General features: G+C 40.1%; 1 protein-coding gene across 2 annotated transcripts in view; it reads left to right on the top strand.

The window, feature by feature from the left end:
- Positions 1–23,645, top strand: part of ppp2r5a (protein phosphatase 2, regulatory subunit B', alpha isoform) — a 38,486-nt gene that overhangs the window by 6,195 nt on the left and 8,646 nt on the right. Inside the window, exons 3-11 of one of the 2 annotated variants that reach the window (XM_089022333.1) lie at positions 7,096–7,292; positions 14,386–14,487; positions 14,687–14,779; positions 19,050–19,180; positions 21,406–21,465; positions 22,531–22,639; positions 22,832–22,885; positions 23,010–23,060; positions 23,148–23,267. In XM_089022333.1, coding sequence (XP_088878459.1) covers positions 7,096–7,292; positions 14,386–14,487; positions 14,687–14,779; positions 19,050–19,180; positions 21,406–21,465; positions 22,531–22,639; positions 22,832–22,885; positions 23,010–23,060; positions 23,148–23,267 — 917 coding nt within the window. Of the gene's footprint in view, positions 1–7,095; positions 7,293–13,056; positions 13,330–14,385; positions 14,488–14,686; positions 14,780–19,049; positions 19,181–21,405; positions 21,466–22,530; positions 22,640–22,831; positions 22,886–23,009; positions 23,061–23,147; positions 23,268–23,645 lie in introns of those variants that run through there. The other variant, XM_089022332.1, reaches the window with a different exon arrangement.

The raw sequence follows: 23,645 nt of genomic DNA, 5'->3' as shown, positions 1-23,645 counted from the left end.
ACGACAGGAACTATCAGTGGAGCAGCTGCAGGGAGTAGTCCCCTGCTCCCCCCAACATGAGAGCAGGGACCTATCATAGCAGAGTCCGGCACCGCATTGTCTGGACAGTAGGGATATATATGTATATATATATATAGGTCATAAACTACCAGTAAGACTTTAGTTTTCTGATGAAGTTTCTTGGATAATAAGCGAAACGTCCGACACCTTCAATGAAGTACAGATGACGGCTGAAGAAACCTTTTCATCGATACACAAAATTTACATTATTTTATGTATCATAAATGTGCTATTGTATTGTAATTAAAGAAATAAACTGTACTGTATAATGATATATTGATGATATCCAAGTGAAGTTGCCATGTTTTCTCGGTGTCCGTAAGCTGAGGTATCACTGTATAACTCTTTGACTGAGCATTATTTATCCTTTCGATGCAACCTTTTTTTATTGGACCTTGTTCGATGCCAATAGACTGAATGTTTTATATATACAGTAAAGTCTCGTTATATCGATATTCTCGGGAGTCGGAAAAAATATTGATATAACCGGATTATGGATATATCCGATCCTGCGGGCATGTAATTTTCTCCTTGAGTTCATAGAAATAGTATCGTAATAAGCAGTACTATCGATATAACCGATATCGATATAACGAGACTTTACTGTGTGTGTGTGTGTGTGTGTGTGTGTGTGTGTGTGTGTGTGTGTGTGTGTGTGTGTGTGTGTGTGTGTGTATATATATATATATATATATAAGTCAGCGTGTAGCGAAGGCTACGCACGACTAACTTGGGTATCGACTGGAGCATTTGTCTTCTGTCGCTGTTTTGTCTGGCTGGCCTTTTAACCTGCTTTCAAGGATGACTGTACCAGCATGCTTACAGTGAGCACATTGTACACGTGAAGTAGATTCTTTTTGTCAACCGCTACAACCATGCCATCGAACCGGTACAGCAACTACTTGATGTCCATTTGTGGTTTTACTCTGCTTTCGAAAGAGTCACACTCGTTTTTCCAAATTCAATCCTTTGCGTGGAAAGTAATTAGAGATTGACATTCAGGGATTTTGTTTGTGGAGAGCAAGTCCCTTCATCGTAATGCCGATCACCCTCAACCCTTTTTTTTATTATTAACCTGTCATTGATTATCATTCGAATTTGGACCTTACAACTCCCCTTAACAAAAATCACAATTTGCGACATTGCGACAAGATGGGAAGCTGCTTGTCCAGAGGTCACTCGACCAGCATATTCGTTTTGTTTTGGTTTCACTCTGCTCAGTTGGTTCGTTGAAATGTTGATAGATACTCACAGGGGCGGGGATGGATGCCAAAGAGTTTTTGTATGGCGGAGTTTCCTGAAGTGTTGTATGAAGGTTTGTTACATATTAACTAACAATCATATTTTTACGATGAGAGTGGCAGTTTATGCTTTTTCACAGTCCAAACTGGTCATTATAAATTTCCCAAGTACAACTTTGAATAATCTTTTTATACTTCTCCCACAAAGCGTGTCCTGTAAATTTAAAGTCTTCAGCTTGTTGGTCATTTTCAAGGGGAAAAAAAGGAATTTGGTATGAATTTACGGTTACATTTCCCAGAGCAATACTGTGCAACTTCCAAAGTTGAAGGTGTTACACATGTAAAACGCGCACCCCTAATTTTCAATTGAAAATCGATATAATTTTTTTCACTTTTGCTCGACCCAGACCAAGTATCGTGATAAAAATCTTTTATTGACAACGTAAACACTGAATCAAAACATCATCAACAATTTAAAAAAAAGGAATGCACATGATCCGGGTCTTTCCGAGAATCGAAACTAAAGGGTGAGAATAGCCATGGAAATGCTGCCCCCTCTTGGAAGGGATAAAGCATTAACTATATATGAGATTTTTTTTCCCAGGTCTCGTTTATAATGCGCACCCAAACTTTGAGTTCTTTTTAGGTAGAACATCTTGCACGTTATACTCGAATAAATATAGTAAATTAGTCCCTCGAGGCCTGATTCGATTTTATAAAAAATTGATACATTTTTGTAAAAATCAGACAAAAAAATGCCAGTTTGTTAAATTCAATATCAAGTTCTGTATTTTCCATTGTATAAGGCACACCCAAAATCTTGATTTTCTTCTAAAGATGACCTTGCGCCTTTATATGAAGGTTCACCTTATATGATATGTAATATTGATCCTTAACAGGTCTCGCAACTACTGTCAGCAGCCATCGCCTCCATTTCCCCAGGTAGAAGAAGTAGTGCGTACCCCAAGTTTCTACTGTATCACCTTATAATGTGGTGTGCCTTATACTTGGAAAACTTTTACATATTTATATATTATACCATATTTGAGACCCTCTTGCTGTCATATGATTTCATTTGTAGTGTTTAATTTTTTTTCTTGTCTTAAACTGATGTTATCAATTTTGCTCATATGCTAGCTAGCTATCTATTTGCTATCTATTAGCTATCTGGCTATCTATTAGCTATGCATTATCTAGATATCTTGCTTTATCTATTTGAGTTATTCCGGGTTGAGTGAACACTGGCGCGTGTGGCTGCCTCTGCTCACCCACAGAAAAACTTATGCTGTGACTGAAAAGTCACCTTGAGAGTTTTGAAAGGTGCTTATTAATTAAATGTATTATTATTATTATTATTATTATTTTTGACTGCATTCTCAAAACAATCATTCACATCACAAAATATGTGAAATTTAATAATTTGCTTGCTACCGTAATTGCTATTACAGCAAAACCACTGACCCCTTTGTAAACGACCGACAGTTAAAAAAAACGTGTTTGCAGTTTATATACACATCAAAGGTGGGACTTGTGTGACCTACTAATTTCTGATTACAGTATACCCTTTTTTTGTCTCCGTGTTGTAACAACAGCGGCCACCGTGCTACAACTGCACCATCGGCGTATTGAATATCTGTTTCCCATGGGGGTGGGTTGACCTCTGCTGCAGTAGGTTGCCGAAATATTGGATGCTAAAATGGAAATTTGTTGCATAACTTTGACACATTCTCCTATGCAGTGCTTCTGCTAACATGAGACATGTTTTGATAATTATGTCACAGGTGTCCAGTAGTGCCCAGTAACCTATTTATACATTTTTATCTACATTATTTTACATACATCTTTTTAATGTCATACAAACTCGAACTGGATTATGAATCCATTTTGGGCATGACATTTTTTGGGTTTCTGCAGTTCAAAACTGACCAGATACAATAGAAAGAAGCCTGTTTCTATTGCCTGAAATGGCAAAATCAACTGCACCCAACATTGCCAAAGGCACAGTTCCCATTGTGTGATTTCAGTGCTTTAACAAGATGTTGAAATTTTCCCCTTTCGAGGTATGTGCTCCCAACCTGCAAATATTTTGCTGAGGTGTCTTGCCTCACCTGTACTATTTTACATGGGAAAAGGCCAGAAAAGACCTGAACACGCTGGGAATCAGATCTAACCTGAGACGCACATTACCTAGCAGTAGAACAGATTCAAAGGGGAATGACCACAACAAAATATCTTTTTTTTTCACATTCTCTCCATATGCTGCGTTTTAAAAATAAAACGCTGATGCGTTTTATGCACACTTTTTTTCTGTGATTCCGAAATCATTACAGTCAAGTGAAGACAGCAATAGCTCACAACCTTCATCTATGCAATATCTGTTTACAACCGATGTTGTTTTCTCATGAATACCTCTCAGTCTTTCAAACACACGTTCTGACTTGTATACAAAAACACGCTGCGTCATTAAAAGAGGAACGAGGAGTTCAGTTGTTCGTTATCGAACCAGGCATGCTTCATCGGTAGCCGTAACACCCCGTACTTTTTGTATGTGTGACATCACTTTTAGATTTTGGGGGGTATTTTGTTTTTCTTCATGGCTTTTCATTGGCGTGTAAAGAACCGTGCCAGGCTTTTTTTACTTGGATTAATTGTGCCACTTTTATTGTCGACTCCTATGCACACCAATAGAACTTTCATGCAAATCTGTTTTTCGTTCTGAAGCACCCCGAGGAGTTTGTGCACTAATGTATCTGTATTCTAAAGACCAAAATAGCATCACGTTGTTGAGAGGGAAATACATTTTATACTCTAAAGTCGTCTAGAGAGACATTAAGGTAAAAAAAATAAACTTCAAACACATGCACGGTATGTTTAGTCCAAGTTTGACTGTTACCAGTTGTTATTGTTCATCGGCTATATCTGTCATTTTATGAATAACCAGAAAATGAAATGATTGCAAATAATTCTGCAGACTATTGGCCAGAATAGATTGTGTCACATCTTAGCTTACAAAAGAAATGTTCAATTTCTCATAATAATAATATGTTTTATTTATAAGCGCTTTTCAAACTTCAACGTCACTTTACAGTCACATGATAAGTTTTTTCTTGTGGGTGAGCAGCGGCAGCCACACGCGCCAGCGTTCACTCAACCTGGAATAATTTAAATAGATAGAAAGCTAGCTAGCTAGCTAATAGATAGCTAACAGCTAGAATCTAGCTATCTAACTAGCTAGCAGTGCTAGATAGATATCCATAGATTACTATTAGCCATTGAATAGCTATTAGCTAGCGAGTAGATATGTATTAGCCAGCGAATAGATAGCCATTAGCTAGCGAATAGATAACTAATAGCTTGCGAATAGATAGCTAGTTCAGAATTGTTTTTTTAATGATTGTGAATTGTGCCTATATAGGAACAAATGGCTCTTTAAAATGTTAAGACGGTTATGAATATTTTTTTCTTGTTATACACCTGCCATTTATGCATCAGGTCATCACATCTTTTCTAATGTCACTGTGGGAAGCACCGTGACCTTCGCTGTTGCATAAGTGTTCTGTCACATGTCAAAACCATCCGCTGATTGTTTTCCCCTCCTCCTCCTGTCCCCCTCCACTCAACATGGTTCTGACTGCTTTGTGGTGTAAATCACTGCATTACTCTTTGATTGGTTAAAGTTGCGCCTTGACACACAGATTTTGGTGGTTCCTAGAAAGCATGGTCCAGTGGTGTGACATAATAGCCTCAAAAGTAAGCTTTGACTTCAAATTCAGGTTAAAATCGACATATGCTATCAGTCAAACCTTCCTGCAATGCGCTTTGAATACATATAGTTCGCTCCACCCTCTGCTCCCGAGAGATTGTCAAAATTCGTGCCCGACGCCATTATATTGAGCCGACTCATTCAAAAGAATACGCTGCTTGTCTTCGAAGATTTTTTGGCACAAAGGCTCAACTGGACGGCTGTTGCCTGAGTGTCAATTCGGAAGCTTAACTATTTCTTGAACCACAAATTTGAACTATCAGCTTTGCTCTAAATCCTTCGTTACCATAGTTGCAGAATGCAGGAATAAGCATGTCTAACTCATCTTCCAAGTCTTTGACCTTCTACAAAGTGACCGAACCGCGAGCAATGCTCCTCTCAGCGGGATGCTGTCACTTGGCCCCAGTGATTACCTATGCTGCACCCAAACATAACATCAGTGTGTAGTGTAGCTGTCTGGGTGGCTTCCAAATGCTGTTAATAGCTTGGCTAGGTTGGACAGCTTTAATAACCACAGACGCAAACTCACAGTCTAATCCATAAAAGGCTTTACAGTCAAAGCCGGGAATGACAAGGCTGCCTCTGCCTGGCTCAATATCGTCACCAGTGTGAATAACTTATGTATTGTTGATGCCACACTTTTTGTGGCAGATTTGAACAAGCCAGGCAAAATGTGTACCTTTTTGACTAATTGATCCATAAAAGTAAAATATTTAGAAATGTTTTACTGTGAGGGCCACACACGCGCGCACGCATGCAAACAAGCACGCACGCGTGGCCACTTTTCAACAAAATGTCAGAATGTGTTATTCAAAATAACATGGTGATAGTACTCACCATTAACATGAATGGTTTTCCGTTCCTTATGTTTGGTAAAAATCCAGCCAAACGATCGAAATGAAAGTCAACTTGGATTGGGTTGGATTGGATGTACCTTTATTCGTCTCGCAGTGGAGAAATTTATATTTAACAACAGTAAAGTTATGAAAGGTCCATACGTGAAGTTACTGCTAGCTAGCCTGCACATGGCTCATTAGCTGCCACACTTGCTTTCTGCTGCCTCTCACAGATGTATATTGATGCTAATGTTAGCGTGGGGCTTGTCAAAGTGCCACTGATATTCGACTGTTTCATCGATGGTATTGTTTCATTGTCATCAGGATTGATGGGCTAATCTTTTACCAGAACTGGTCGAATTTTCCATTCATCCATTGTCTGATTAGTTTTTTTCCTCACAAGGGTTGCTCCATCGACAACCAGAATTATTATACTCAAATAAAATATTTATTGATACAGCTGATTCACGAGGGTGATGGTATGAAATCAGCATTTAGTGTGAATATTTCTTTATTTATTTATCTCGCTATCTAGTTAGCTATATTGCAAGCTATTTGCTATCTAGCTCCCTGGCCGACAATCTAGCTAGCTATGTATTCTCTACACAATATATCTATCTAGCTGGCTTGCTAGCTATCTAGGCCGCTAGCTATTAGCTCTCTATTGGCTAGCTAGCTAGCTTTCTATCTATTTGAGTTGCTGCACCTTAGAAGATTCTTAATGCACTTTTGTACACTGGAAATCCGTGCACATTTGTGTCTTGTATAGAAACCACTTTTTTTGTTTTTCTTTTCTTTTTTTTTTAAAGCATGGCGATATTCTAGTAATGATGATTGAGATTATTGGCAGTACACCCTCACCAGAAAATGGCCTCAGAGTTTGAAACCCATGCACTTTGGTTAATTAACACACATCGGTCTATTTCAGGTCTTTGCACAGTTTACGTTTACTTCAACCTTGTGATGTGTTTTTTTTAATGGCTATAATTTGGTGACTGGTACTTTTCTACATGCGGATTCTAGAGTAAGACAGCCATAGGTTCCCGACCCCTGGTATCGACTATCAAGGAAGGAAAGAAAAATGTTTGTCTGTAGGACAACCACTGGAAACATTTTCTTTCATTTAGTCATTCAATGTTGGCAGTGGTGAGCGCTCTCTCAGTTTCCTCTATTTCCTCCCTTTGTTTGATTTCAGACGCTCCTTCCACTGAGCAGCAGGAACTTTTCACCCAGAAACTCCAGCAGTGCTGCATGCTCTTTGACTTCCTGGACTCTGTGACGGATCTGAAGAACAAGGAGATCAAGAGAGCCACACTGAACGAGCTGGTTGACTATGTGTCCACCAACAGAGGCGTGCTTGTTGAATCCGCGTACCCTGATATCACTACGATGGTCAGTAGACAATTTCAAATAGAGGGATGGGACACTAGTTTTTTCTATCGATATATCCGACCCTGTTTGCATGTAATTTTCTCCGTGCGTGCATAGAAATAGTATCGATATAACCGGGACTATCGATATATCCGATATCGATATAACGAGACTTTACTGTAATATGTTTTATTTATAAGCGCTTTTCAAACTTCAACGTCACTTTACAGTCACAGGATAAGTTTTTTCTTGTGGGTGAGCAGCGGCAGCCACACGCGCCAGCGTTCACTCAACCCGGGATAATTTAAATAGATAGAAAGCTAGCTAGCTAGCTAATCAGAATCAGAATCATCTTTATTGCCAAGTATGTAGAACACACAAGGAATTTGTTTCCGGTAGAACACGCTGCACTAGTATCGTTGCCAAAAAAAAAACTGCTAAGTGGCACTATACAGTTCCATTTTGGCTACTGTTTATAGATAGCTAACAGCTAGAATCTCGCTATCTAACTAGCTAGCAGTGCTAGATAGATAGATATCCATAGATTACTATTAGCCAGCGAATAGCTATTAGCTAGCGAGTAGATATCTATTAGCCAGCAAATAGATAGCCATTAGCTAGCGAATAGATAACTAATAGCTCGCGAATAGATAGCTAGTTCAGAATTGTTTTTATTATGATTGTGAATTGTGCATATACAGGAACAAATGGCTCTTTAAAATGATAAGACAGTTATGAATATTTTTTTTCTTGTTATACATCTCCCATTTATGCATCAGGTCATCACATCTTTTCTAATGTCACTGTGGGAAGCACCGTGACCTTCGCTGTTGCATAAGTGTTCTGTCACATGTCAAAACCATCCGCTGATTGTTTTCCCCTCCTCCTCCTGTCCCCCTCTCAACATGGTTCTGGCTGCTTTGTGGTGTAAATCACTGCATTACTCTGTGATTGGTTAAAGTTGCACCTTGACACACAGATTTTGGTGGTTCCTAGAAAGCATGGTCCAGTAGTGTGACATAATAGCCTCAAAAATAAGCTTTGACTTCAAATTCAGGTTAAAATCGACATATGCTATCAGTCAAACCTTCCTGCAATGCACTTTGAATACATTCCCACCCTCTGCTCCCAAGAGATTGTCAAAATCCGTGCCAGACGCCATTATATTGAGCCGACTCATTCAGAAGAATACGCTGCTTGTCTTTGAAGATTTTTTGGCACAAAGGCTCAACTGGACGACTGTTGCCTGAGTGTCGATTCGGAAGCTTAACTATTTCTTGAACCACAAATTTGAACTATCAGCTTTGCTCTAAATCCTTCGTTACCATAGTTGCAGAATGCAGGAATAAGCATGTCTAACTCATCTTCCAAGTCTTTGACCTTCTACAAAGTGACCGAACCGCGAGCAATGCTCCTCTCAGCGGGATGCTGTCACTTGGCCCCAGTGATTACCTATGCTGCACCCAAACATAACATCAGTGTGTAGTGTAGCTGTCTGGGTGGCTTCCAAATGCTGTTAATAGCTTGGCTGGTTGGACAGCTTTAATAACCACAGGGGGGGGGGGGGGGGGGGGGGGGGGGGGGGGGGGGGGGGGGGGGGGGGGGGGGGGGGGGGTTTTTTTTTTTTTTTTTTTTTTTTTTTTTTTTTTTTTTTTTTTTTTTTTTTTTTTTTTTTTTTTTTTTTTTTTTTTTTTTTTTTTCTGCTGCCTCTCACAGATGTATATTGATGCTAATGTTAGCGTGGGGCTTGTCAAAGTGCCACTGATATTCGACTGTTTCATCGATGGTATTGTTTCATTGTCATCAGGATTGATGGGCTAATCTTTTACCAGAACTGGTCGAATTTTCCATTCATCCATTGTCTGATTAGTTTTTTTCCTCACAAGGGTTGCTCCATCGACAACCAGAATTATTATACTCAAATAAAATATTTATTGATACAGCTGATTCACGAGGGTGATGGTATGAAATCAGCATTTAGTGTGAATATTTCTTTATTTATTTATCTCGCTATCTAGTTAGCTATATTGCAAGCTATTTGCTATCTAGCTCCCTGGCCGACAATCTAGCTAGCTATGTATTCTCTACACAATATATCTATCTAGCTGGCTTGCTAGCTATCTAGGCCGCTAGCTATTAGCTCTCTATTGGCTAGCTAGCTAGCTTTCTATCTATTTGAGTTGCTGCACCTTAGAAGATTCTTAATGCACTTTTGTACACTGGAAATCCGTGCACATTTGTGTCTTGTATAGAAACCACTTTTTTTGTTTTTCTTTTCTTTTTTTTTTAAAGCATGGCGATATTCTAGTAATGATGATTGAGATTATTGGCAGTACACCCTCACCAGAAAATGGCCTCAGAGTTTGAAACCCATGCACTTTGGTTAATTAACACACATCGGTCTATTTCAGGTCTTTGCACAGTTTACGTTTACTTCAACCTTGTGATGTGTTTTTTTTAATGGCTATAATTTGGTGACTGGTACTTTTCTACATGCGGATTCTAGAGTAAGACAGCCATAGGTTCCCGACCCCTGGTATCGACTATCAAGGAAGGAAAGAAAAATGTTTGTCTGTAGGACAACCACTGGAAACATTTTCTTTCATTTAGTCATTCAATGTTGGCAGTGGTGAGCGCTCTCTCAGTTTCCTCTATTTCCTCCCTTTGTTTGATTTCAGACGCTCCTTCCACTGAGCAGCAGGAACTTTTCACCCAGAAACTCCAGCAGTGCTGCATGCTCTTTGACTTCCTGGACTCTGTGACGGATCTGAAGAACAAGGAGATCAAGAGAGCCACACTGAACGAGCTGGTTGACTATGTGTCCACCAACAGAGGCGTGCTTGTTGAATCCGCGTACCCTGATATCACTACGATGGTCAGTAGACAATTTCAAATAGAGGGATGGGACACTAGTTTTTTCCAAATTGTTCATTGACCCCGATTGCCCGTTGAGAAATTCATGCCATCACAACTGCCCTCCATTGACTGATAACCCCCCCATGCATCCGTTTAAAAAGGTCTTTCCCATTTGTGCAATACAGAGCCGCACACCTGCTTCGGAACACAAGCAGCGGCAGCCACACGCGCCAGCGTTCACTCAACCCGGGATAATTTAAATAGATAGAAAGCTAGCTAGCTAGCTAATCAGAATCAGAATCATCTTTATTGCCAAGTATGTAGAACACACAAGGAATTTGTTTCCGGTAGAACACGCTGCACTAGTATCGTTGCCAAAAAAAAAACTGCTAAGTGGCACTATACAGTTCCATTTTGGCTACTGTTTATAGATAGCTAACAGCTAGAATCTCGCTATCTAACTAGCTAGCAGTGCTAGATAGATAGATATCCATAGATTACTATTAGCCAGCGAATAGCTATTAGCTAGCGAGTAGATATCTATTAGCCAGCAAATAGATAGCCATTAGCTAGCGAATAGATAACTAATAGCTCGCGAATAGATAGCTAGTTCAGAATTGTTTTTATTATGATTGTGAATTGTGCATATACAGGAACAAATGGCTCTTTAAAATGATAAGACAGTTATGAATATTTTTTTTCTTGTTATACATCTCCCATTTATGCATCAGGTCATCACATCTTTTCTAATGTCACTGTGGGAAGCACCGTGACCTTCGCTGTTGCATAAGTGTTCTGTCACATGTCAAAACCATCCGCTGATTGTTTTCCCCTCCTCCTCCTGTCCCCCTCTCAACATGGTTCTGGCTGCTTTGTGGTGTAAATCACTGCATTACTCTGTGATTGGTTAAAGTTGCACCTTGACACACAGATTTTGGTGGTTCCTAGAAAGCATGGTCCAGTAGTGTGACATAATAGCCTCAAAAATAAGCTTTGACTTCAAATTCAGGTTAAAATCGACATATGCTATCAGTCAAACCTTCCTGCAATGCACTTTGAATACATCCACCCTCTGCTCCCAAGAGATTGTCAAAATCCGTGCCAGACGCCATTATATTGAGCCGACTCATTCAGAAGAATACGCTGCTTGTCTTTGAAGATTTTTTGGCACAAAGGCTCAACTGGACGACTGTTGCCTGAGTGTCGATTCGGAAGCTTAACTATTTCTTGAACCACAAATTTGAACTATCAGCTTTGCTCTAAATCCTTCGTTACCATAGTTGCAGAATGCAGGAATAAGCATGTCTAACTCATCTTCCAAGTCTTTGACCTTCTACAAAGTGACCGAACCGCGAGCAATGCTCCTCTCAGCGGGATGCTGTCACTTGGCCCCAGTGATTACCTATGCTGCACCCAAACATAACATCAGTGTGTAGTGTAGCTGTCTGGGTGGCTTCCAAATGCTGTTAATAGCTTGGCTGGGTTGGACAGCTTTAATAACCACAGACGTAAACTCACAGTCTAATCCATAAAAGGCTTTACAGTCAAAGCCGGGAATGACAAGGCTGTCTCTGCCTGGCTCAATATCGTCACCAGTGTGACTAACTTATGTATTGTTGATGCCACACTTTTTGTGGCAGATTTGAACAAGCCAGGCAAAATGTGTACCTTTTTGACTCATTGATCCATAAAAGTAAAATATTTAGAAATGTTTTACTGTGAGGGCCACACACGCGCGCACGCATGCAAACAAGCACGCACGCGCGGCCACTTTTCAACAAAATGTCAGAATGTGTTATTCAAAATAACATGGTGATAGTACTCACCATTAACATGAATGGTTTTCCGTTCCTTATCTTTGGTAAAAATCCAGCCAAACGATCGAAATGAAAGTCAACTTGGATTGGATTGGATTGGATGTACCTTTATTCGTCTCACAGTGGAAAAATTTATATTTAACAACAGTAAAGTTATGAAAGGTCCATACGTGAAGTTACTGCTAGCTAGCCTGCACATGGCTCATTAGCTGCCACACTTGCTTTCTGCTGCCTCTCACAGATGTTAGTGTGGGGCTTGTCAAAGTGCCACTGATATTCGACTGTTTCATCGATGGTATTGTTTCATTGTCATCAGGATTGATGGGCTAATCTTTTACCAGAACTGGTCGAATTTTCCATTCATCCATTGTCTGATTAGTTTTTTTCCTCACAAGGGTTGCTCCATCGACAACCAGAATTATTATACTCAAATAAAATATTTATTGATACAGCTGATTCAGGAGGGTGATGGTATCAAATCAGCATTTAGTGTGAATATTTATTTATTTATTTATCTCGCTATCTAATTAGCTATATTGCAAGCTATTTGCTATCTAGCTCCCTGGCCGACAATCTAGCTAGCTATGTATTCTCTACACAATATATCTATCTAGCTGGCTTGCTAGCTATCTAGGCCGCTAGCTATTAGCTCTCTATTGGCTAGCTAGCTAGCTTTCTATCTATTTGAGTTGCTGCACCTTAGAAGATTCTTAATGCACTTTTGTACACTGGAAATCCGTGCACATTTGTGTCTTGTATAGAAACCACTTTTTTTTGTTTTTCTTTTCTTTTTTTTTTAAAGCATGGCGATATTCTAGTAATGATGATTGAGATTATTGGCAGTACACCCTCACCAGAAAATTGCCTCAGAGTTTGAAACCCATGCACTTTGGTTAATTAACACACATCGGTCTATTTCAGGTCTTTGCACAGTTTACGTTTACTTCAACCTTGTGATGTGTTTTTTTTAATGGCTATAATTTGGTGACTGGTACTTTTCTACATGCGGATTCTAGAGTAAGACAGCCATAGGTTCCCGACCCCTGGTATAGACTATCAAGGAAGGAAAGAAAAATGTTTGTCTGTAGGACAACCACTGGAAACATTTTCTTTCATTTAGTCATTCAATGTTGGCAGTGGTGAGCGCTCTCTCAGTTTCCTCTATTTCCTCCCTTTGTTTGATTTCAGACGCTCCTTCCACTGAGCAGCAGGAACTTTTCACCCAGAAACTCCAGCAGTGCTGCATGCTCTTTGACTTCCTGGACTCTGTGACGGATCTGAAGAACAAGGAGATCAAGAGGGCCACACTGAACGAGCTGGTTGACTATGTGTCCACCAACAGAGGCGTGCTTGTTGAATCCGCGTACCCTGATATCACTACGATGGTCAGTAGACAATTTCAAATAGAGGGATGGGACACTAGTTTTTTCCAAATTGTTCATTGACCCCGATTGCCCGTTGAGAAATTCATGCCATCACAACTGCCCTCCATTGACTGATAACCCCCCCATGCATCCGTTTAAAAAGGTCTTTCCCATTTGTGCAATACAGAGCCGCACACCTGCTTCGGAACACAAACCTGAAAAAAATATGGACCAAAAGGTCAGCGTAGGCTCTCAGTCATACATACAGGAGTGGTCCATCGATGAAAAGGTTTCTTCAGCCGTCATCTGGACTTCTTTGAAGAATTTGGACGTACCAGCATAATTTTAGTTCGCTGACGAAGCTCTTCATATGAGAAACGAAACGTCCGACACCTTCAAAGACGTACAGATGACGGCTGAAGAAACGTTTTCATTTATGGACTGAAAGAATAAAAAGCCTTTCCCTCGAATAATAATAATAATAATAATAATAATAATAATAATAATAATAATAATACATTTTATTTCAAGCACATTTCAAAGCTCTCAAGGACACTTTACAGTCACAGACAAGCATAGATACAATAATAAATAATCACTGTCCACCGTGAAGTGTGCAGTTTGTGTGTCATTAGGAGCCATCAGATATATGTCCTCTCCCCCTGCTCAGTGAAATAGCCTGTGCACTCTAGGGGATTACAAAATGGAGGCTGATCATGTGTCTCCCGTCTGGACAGGTTTTGTCATGTCAGCACAATCCGGGATATCCTATATGTTGCCATAGCTATGGTATTAAAAATCCCGGATTGTGCCATGTCGACTCGATCTGAAATGCAGGAAGGATTTGCATTTTCACATGTATCGGCATGCACTTATTTCAGGCTAAAGAACATTAGACCAACAATCGGGGGGAAAAAAATGCCATTCATATTTTAACGGATGCTAGCTGTCACTCATCTTGAATTGACCCCAAAAAGCTGGCGGGTGACTGCAGAAAGAAGTCGTAAAAAATGTTTCCGGTTCACTTGACGCTCTCGTTTGCTCATGTGTGTTGAACTCGATGATTCTTTTCCACAGATCAGCACAAACATATTCCGTACCCTCGCTCCCAGTGACAACCCAGATTTTGACCCAGAGGAGGATGAGCCCACTCTTGAAGCTTCATGGCCGCATATCCAAGTAAGGATATGATTTTGTTTCTTCTATGCCTCCGTAGAGCTGTAATCCCAGTGGGAGGGGCTATGTTGAAGCCACAGAGATATTTGGGAATTTGCAAAAAATAAATTTGGACTGACATTTTAGTGTGTACGACTCCATTAGAAATCTCTAAAAAATATACACCACTTAGTTTTTTTTCTCCCCTCGTTGGCTCTTTCAGCTCGTCTACGAGTTTCTACTGCGTTTCCTTGAAAACCCAGATTTTCAGCCCAGTATTGCCAAGCGCTACATTGATCAGAAGTTTGTACTTCAGGTAAGCAATTTTGTGTGGAATTTCATTTGAAAACAGTTACTGCAAGTCGACTGGCCTTGATAAATATCACAGATTGTTCTCCCAGCGGAATAAATTTTTCTTGGTATGAAATGCAGAAACGTCATATTTGGCCTTGCTGTACTTGTTCATTCATTGTGCTTATTTACAAACATCAGAATCAGAAAACCTTTAATCGTCCCACAATGGGAAAATTTGCAGTCCACAGCAGCCATATGAAATGGGATGGGGTGGAGGTGTGTGAAAGGATACAAAAACAAAATATTCTAAGCATAGTAATAATGTCAGCAGACTGAGATATATACTGTAAATGTGCAAAACCGTTTCATAAAAAAATGTAAAAAACTTGCAAGTATCAAGAAAGGTATATTGATATATGTAGCTGTATTGCATCAACAGATATTTACAGGACAAGAGTCCAGTTTTTTTGCATTTGTAAACATGGTTTCATGGGTTATATTACGCAACTGCATAGGAAGAAGTACTACACACCTCCGCATACCGTATTTTCTTGTGTATAAGCCGCACCGGAGTACAAGGTGCAACCCCAATGAATGGTGTCTTTTTAAATGTCTTCCATATATAAGGCGCATTGTACTATAAGGCACACCTTCAATGAATGACAAAAGTTTTCCAAATACAGTTATACCTCAGCTTACAAACTTAATTGGTTCCCAGAAAGTGTGTCAGGCGAAAAGTTCGGCTGCCAAACATTTATTTCCCATAAGAAACCATTAAAAATGAGAATAATCCGTTCCCAGGTCCCCATAAAACATAATTTTCTCCTAAATAAGCCTTAAAACTACGCAAATATACTTTATTTTATGTATAATATATGTGCTATTGTAACATAATTAAAGAAATAAACTGTACTGGATAATAAAGTCGTTTTATTTACCTTTTTGAAGTTGCCGTGCTTTCTTGGCGATAATACTCTCACTCACAATGTCCCATGCTAGCTTCTTTTCGTTAATCCAAATCAACAGAAGTTTTTTAACTTCTTCTATTGCCTGAGACCGTTGCTTAGACAACACAGAAACACCCTTAGCCACACATAGCAGTGGTCAACTTAGCATACTGGTACTGGAATGCTAAGTCACGCAAACCTCGTTCATGTTTTCGATGATCTCCTTCTTCTGTTCAACTGTAATTTTCTTTTGTGTCCTCTTCGGCTTAACACTAGCCTGTGGTGGGGTCTTTTTCGGTCCCATTATAGCAAAAGTACTCCACTCGATAACAAGCCTCGTCTGCACTGAAAGAAAGGGGGTGCTGAAAACTACTGCTACTACTACTGGTGCTGTTGGACCGTGTGGTTTGGTGTTCATCTGCCAAAAACTAGTCCGCCAGCCACCGTGGCGCTGTGTGGTTTGGTTCGTCCGCCGAAAACTAGATTATATTCTTGCGAATTTAATGTTTGTAAGGCGAAAAATTCATAAGCTAAAGCGTTGGTAAGCCTCGGTATGACTGTATAAGGCACAACACTTTATATAAGGTGCACATGCGTATAAGGCGCAGGGTGGTCTTTTGAAGAAAATTAAGGCTTTTGGGTGCACCTTATACACGGGAAAATAGGATATTTAAAGGACAACCGACATCACTTTTTTTGTTTCTTAACTGACATCAGAAAAAACTTTTATAGCATCTAAAATACCCAAAACACGCAGTATGATATTTTTATCCAAATGCAAAACACCAATAAAAATGTCCACCAACTTAAAATGTCCAAAATCTGCAAAAAATTGAGCTGCGAATTGGGCATTTTTAGAAAGTCCCGCCCCCAGTTTGTGACGTCACGCCAAGACGTCTAACATTGCTAGTGAATCAAAACAATTGCTTCAGATTCGGAGAATAGGCTTTCTTGTTACACATCCAGTTATGAATATGATTCAAATAGTTCTGAAGAGGAAAACATACATGTTTGCAATCGATTAAAGAATTTATTCCATGCCATTTTGAGGCAACATTGGGGAGAAACGATCACCAGAAACGAGGCACAAAATGGCGACCTCCTGTGGCCACCTCCGTTTCCATAGGCTGATAAATTCCTCATATGGTGCTTGGCTACCCTCTTCTGGCGGCTTTTGGGTCCAACACAAGGTTTTCAAAACAATACAGCAAAATACATTGACGTGATGGAAGGACTGCTACAATGTGTCTTTTTTTCAGTCAGGGGGCGTTCCTTTAGTGACGTCACGTACGGACTCGTCACAAACTCAAAAACAAGACTTCCTGAATATTCAGTGCGAGTCTTAAAACATAAAATATAGCTATATGCGGTGGAATCTTTTTAAAATATGCTCAGTAGAAGTCATTTGAAGCCATTTTACGAATTATGGACACAACTTCATCAGGAGACATCGGTTGTCCTTTAAATGTGGCAAAGGGTAAATCCCTCTCAAGATTGACACTGCATTAGAATCATCTAGTAGCGGAGTATGTAAAAAGATCCAAGGAATTTGCGCCCGGACGAATGAGCCATCTGCGCCGTCTTCAGTGTGCAGGAGTCCCTCACTCCACAGCTCCACATGAACCAAAGGGCCTGGAATGTTGCCTTGGCTGCATCAGAGGTGCCGGGACTGATTTTCCATGATGTGAGCGTGTCGTGGGGCGCTTTAAATAGCCGCCTGTTGGTTTGCTCTTTAGGAAGAGATGAGAGGGCTGCAGTTGGGTGCAAATTGACAGGCTGGAGGGATGGAGGTTTGGGTGGCAAGTGTGACGTCGGGGGCAAAAACAAAATACACCAGTCCCTCAGTTTGGTTAATTTAAGTCCTTATGTATCGAGATACGTATACAAATTCACTGCAGAGAAAATTGCCCCTTTGCCGAAATGTTCAGAATGAGTGGGCTTAGTTGTGCATTATGGGAAGCATTTGGCGAGTGTGGGGTGAGAGCTACACATGGATGGTCGTAAGGTGCAATTTTCCAAAATAAGAGTCTTTAGATATACAGTGATACCTCGGTTTACGAACCCCTTGGCTTACGAGCTTTTCGGTTGACGAACGTTAGTTACATTTATGAAAATGTTACCTTGGCATGCAAACTTTTCTCGTACACGGAGCTGCCTCAATGAGTGATGTGTCCTTCACGAACGAGCCCGTTCTCCTAACAAAGAATGGCAGCCGACTGTTTTTGTCCTCTGTTTCCCGCCCCCAGTCTTCGGTTAAAGCCACATGATTGGTCAAGAACGCAGCAGTGAAGGGGCGAGGGGGTGGTTTAAACATTAAAGAGACAGGCAGACAACAGTGAGAGAGTTTCGACTTTGATAGTTCAAAGGCAGAGTGTAGACTGCAAGGTTAAAATATCCCATCAATCAGGCTCCACAACCTGCACCAGCCATCTGTACACTTGATGCAAAAAGCTATCAACCCAGCTAAACAGAACACAATTGATGAGTAAATAGATAAAATTATCACAGAGAAAGCACCTACAAGGGATCATTCCTCAAGATGGTGAAAGAAGAAGGCTACGTTCCTCATCAAGTGTTTAATGCTGATAAAACCGGCCATTGCATTCCATTAAGCCATCAATGACCATCACAAAGGTAAATAAAACGACTTTATTATACAGTCCAGTTTATTTCTTTAATTATAATACCATAGCACATTTATTAGACATACAATTAGGTATATTTTGTGTAGTTTTAAGGCTTAGAAAATTAGAAAGTATAAAATTATGTTTTATGGGGACCTGGGAACGGATTATTCTCATTTGAATGGTTTCCTATGTGAAATTAATATTTGGGATACACACTTTTCGCCTTACACACTCTGTCTGGGAACCAATTAAGTTCGTAAGCCAAGATATCACTGTATATCCATTTACCGCAGAGAAAATTACCCCTTTGCCGAAATGTTCAGAATGAGTGGGCTTCGTTGTGCATTATGGGAAGCATTTGGCGAGTGCGGGGTGAGAGCTACACATGGATGGTCGTAAGGTGCAATTTTCCAAAATAATAGCTTTTCTATATATGTCAATAAATATAAACCGGCAGCCGAATCACTGAGGCGTTGATGACAGGTTAACTGGAAAAGAGGTGTCGAAAATTTCCTTTTGAACTGCCTCGTAATAATGACTCTTGACGCTTAATGACGTAAATAGATGTGACCTTTCAGGTGTATGTGATATAGTTGTCTTCTATTACGCACATGCTTTCTGTTTTATAATGGGGAAATACAGCGTGTTGTTTCTGCACAAACCCTACACGATTGAGGAGAACAACTGACATTTTCAACCCTCTCGCACCCATCTGAAGCTTCTAGAACTGTTTGACAGCGAGGATCCAAGGGAGAGGGACTTCCTCAAGACCATCCTGCATCGGATTTATGGAAAGTTCCTCGGGTTACGAGCCTTCATCAGGAAGCAGATTAACAATATCTTCTTGCGGTCAGTCCAACGTGATTTGTTATTTGTAGTTGAGCTCAGGCCGCCATGATGTTGGTCGGGCCTGCCCTTGGGACCGACACACAAAAGAAACAAGACCAGCCCCACAGAGAGAAAGACCAAACAATTTAGGATAGTCGTCGCTAATGTATACGACTTATTGCTATCTAGCTGGCTATTATGTGACTGTAAAGTGTCCTTGAGAGTTTTGAAAGGCGCTTATAAATGAAATGTATTATTATTATTACCTAGCTAGCTAGCTATTTGCGATCTATTAGCTGTCTAGCTGGCTATATATTGGCTACCTAGCTAGCTATTAGCTATCTATCTGGATAATTATCTAGCTGGCTAGCTATTAGTTATATATTAGCGAGCGTTCTATCTATTTCAGTTACTTCCGGGTTGAGTGAACGGTGGTGCGTCTGGCTGCCGCTGTTCACCCGCAGAAAATGTTATCCTGTGACTGTAAAGTGACCTTGAGAGTTTTGAAAGGCGCTTAGAAATTAAATGTACAGTAAAATCTCGTTATATCGATAATCAAGGGAGTCCGAAAAAATATCGATATAACCGGAACTATCGATATATCCGATATCGATATAACGAGACTTTACTGTATTATTATTATTATTCTACTACTAAATGTTATGTCTTGGGGGGGGCGGGGGGCTCGATGGGAGCGTTGAAAAGAAATCCAAAAGGGCACTAAATATAACATTTTCCATTTTAAGCCATGAGAAATATCTTGCAAAGAAAGGAAGCTAACTCATATGTTGCGTTTAGTTAGTATCCTTTTAATTTGTCCAGCAATAAACATCGTAACGATAATAGCTGTGACGGTCGTCATGCTTCTATACGTTTGCGACCCTTGGATTCTCGCAAACCATTTCTCTCGCTTTTCAAACTCGGAAAAGTACCAAAGCGCAGATGGATGACATCAAACATTCCCAACAATGTGTTGAGTCTTTACAGCTCCTGTTGCTGCGTGACAATGGGATTTAGATGATTGAAACGGGGGGGGCGTCCTTAATGTCATTTCCAAAAGGCAAGGGTGGCAACATGGATGCGCCCACTTTGACCATCTGCCGTGCAGCGTAAAAATAGTGTCAACGTTGTCAGGCGCTGTATGTACATACCACAAGTGTGTAGGCATGGCTTGCTCAACACCAGATGAATCACTTATTTGTCAATCATTTGGTTGTCCGCAGAGTATCGTTTTCGTATCGTTGCATTGGCTGTGTTTCCGGGTTCTACTTTAATTTCCAACATTAACTCATTCACTGCCAGACGATGTGCAAAAATGTGTCCACTCCAGTGCCAGGGTTTTTGTCATTTTCACTCAAATTGCATGACCTGCAGAATATTGAGTTTTGGGACTACATAAACCTTCAATTCAGCATAACAAAAAATTAGACTTTCTTATTTCATCAGAAAAGAAGAGTTAATTCTTAATTAACACGGGTCTGGAGTTATCTGAGCTTGAAATGGGGGCGGCTGGACAAAAAAACTCTCAAGGACACTTTCCAGCAAAAGGCAAATGCTGCCGCCTCGTGAGAGGGCAAAACATTGCCAAAGGTCTGTCCAGCGCTTTTTCGGCAAGCAAAGAAAAACCAATACCCGAACAAATTTGGGAATGGCGCTTCCAAGTCATGCTTTTCAATTCCCGAATAAATTCCGGAATGGCAGTGAATAAGTTAACAAGAGAATGTCTTCACAAAATAGGTGTACTTATTAATTTAGTCTTTGAAAGTCCAGAAAAAAACATTAACTCATTCACTGCCTGACGATGTGCTAAAATGTGTCAATTCCAGTGTCAGGTTTTTTGTCATTTTCACTCAAATTCCAGGACCCACAGAATATTGAGTTTTGGGACTACATAAACCTTCAATTCAGTATCAGAAAAACTTACTCTCTTCTTTCATCAGAAAAAAAAGAGTTAATTCCTAAGTTATATCAGTCTGGAGTTATCTGAGCTTGAAATGTGGGCAGTTGTACAAAAGGCAAATGCTGAAAACATTGCCAGAGGTCTGTCCAGCGCTTTATCGGCACAAAAAAAAAAAAAAAAAAACAATACCCGAAACAATTCAGCAATGGCGCTCCATGTCATGCTTTTTAATTCCCAAATCGGGAATGGCAGTGAATGAGTTAAAAATAATAATAAACATCAATTTTAAAAGGTACACTTTGGGGAGTTGCGTACCACATAAACAATTTTCCTGTTGCCCTTGTAGATTCATCTATGAGACTGAACACTTCAATGGGGTTGCCGAGCTCCTAGAAATTCTGGGAAGGTGAGTGTGCTGTCTAATCTTGCCAACACAGGCAGAGCAATCGACACCTACTCTCAACTCCATTTTTTTTCATCAACTTTGCTCTCATTTTGGTTAATTTTGATTTGACTTCTGGTTAAGTACAGTGATACCTAAGCTTACGAACTTAATTGGTTCCCAGAGAGTGTGTGTAAGGCGAAAAGTGTGTCTTCCAAACATTAACTTCCCATAGGAAACCATTAAAAATGAGAGTAATCCATTTCCAGGTTCCCAAAAAACATAATTTTCTACTAAATAAGCCTCAAAACTACACAAAATATACCTTATTTTATATATAATACATGTGCTATTGTATTGTAATTAAAGAAATTAACTGTACTATATAATAAAGTCATTTTATTTACCTTTGTGATGGTCGTTGATGTAGTTGCCCCTTGATGATATCGGAGTGAAGTTGCCATGCTTTCGCTGTGATGATATCCTCACTAACACGGTCCCCTGCCAGCTGCTTTTCGTTAATCCAAATTAAAAGAAGTTTTTCAACCTCTTCTATTGCCTGAGACTGTTGCTGACACAACACGGAAATACCCTTAGCCACACACACACCCTTAATAGCTTCCTTGTTCTTAAGGATGGTAGCAATGGTGGACTTGACGTAATGGTACAGGTCACACAAACGCACACCTGGTTCGTGGTTTTCGATGATATCCTTCTTCTGCTCGACTGTAATTTTTTTTGTGTCGTCTTCGGCTGACCACTGGCCTGTGGTGGATAGCAAACCATGTCTGCCATCTATGAACTCAGAGAAAGGGTGTGTGGAAAAGTCGTCCGGCAGCCACGGTGGCGCTGTTCGACCGTGTGGTTTTGGTGTTCTTCCACCGAAAACTAGTCCGCTAGCCATGGTGGCGCTCCATGTGTTTCCTGAAAACTAGTTCATATGACAAGATTATATTGTCGCGAAATTAATGTTGTTAAAGCTAAAAGTTCGTTATCTAAAGCGTTCGTAAGCCGAGGTATCACTGTAATTGCTTTTAGTAATGAAATACTACCTATCGGTATGGTGATGACTGTGTTTTTTGTCTCCAGTATCATCAATGGGTTTGCGCTGCCTTTGAAGGCAGAGCACAAACAATTCCTGATGAAGGTGCTCATCCCGTTACACACAGCGAAGGGGCTTGCCCTCTTTCATGCTCAGGTAAGACTAACTTTATACTGACATCTAGTGGCTCCAGAATACATTTTTGAATTCTTATACAATCCGGAAAATATGAGTGACTTTTGCCAACAGAAAAAAATATTTCTTGGCGTAGTTGCTGTCTCTTGCCGTCATGTTTGTGCTTTTACACTGTCGTGAATATTAATTCGAGACGCTTATCTTGTCTTTCAGCTGGCGTACTGTGTGGTCCAGTTCCTGGAAAAGGATCCAACACTAACTGAACCGGTACAAAAAAAAACACTGGGTGGAAAAATCTAATAAATAAATAATAACAAACCTGTCACTGTACACATTATCCCTCGACCAAGATTAAAGAAGTCCCCAGTGAGTTGTCTTGTTTTATTTTTAGGTGATCCGAGGTTTGCTGAAGTTTTGGCCTAAGACTTGCAGCCAGAAAGAGGCACGTCCATAAAAATGCCGGCGTACCAATTACAGTACATCACCCTTCATCTCTTATGCCTTCATGTTCACATCTTTGTCAAAACAGGTGATGTTTCTGGGTGAAATTGAGGAGATTTTGGACGTCATTGAACCGACGCAGTTCAAAAAAATCCAGGAGCCAATGTTTAAACAGATCTCCAAATGTGTGTCCAATCCCCACTTTCAGGTTGGTTTGTTTCTTCAGAAATGTGAATTTACGCTCCATTTTTGCCAGCGTTAATTATTCCGTTTGTGTTCTATTCTAGCTGGGGTCGTGAACCTTTTTGAATAAGAAAGCCATAAAAGTAAAATATTTAGAAATGTTTTTCAGTGCGAGCCACACACACATAAACACGCACGCACGTGATTTCAACAAAATGTCAGAATATATTATTTAAAATAACTTTGTGATAATACCATTAATATGAATAGGCCACAGGTGACAAATCCAGCCAAACAATGGGAATGAAAGTCAACTTGCCGGGTCCATCGGCGAAGCTACTGCTAGCTAGCCTGCACACTGCTCATTAGCTTACACGCTTGCTTTCTGCTGTCTCTTACAGAA

The sequence above is a fragment of the Hippocampus bargibanti genome, linkage group LG19, assembly GCF_051943395.1.
Source record: "Hippocampus bargibanti isolate YZ-2025 linkage group LG19, ASM5194339v1, whole genome shotgun sequence".
Lineage (NCBI taxonomy): Eukaryota > Metazoa > Chordata > Actinopteri > Syngnathiformes > Syngnathidae > Hippocampus > Hippocampus bargibanti.
This window is presented reverse-complemented; position numbering and strand designations above follow the sequence as displayed.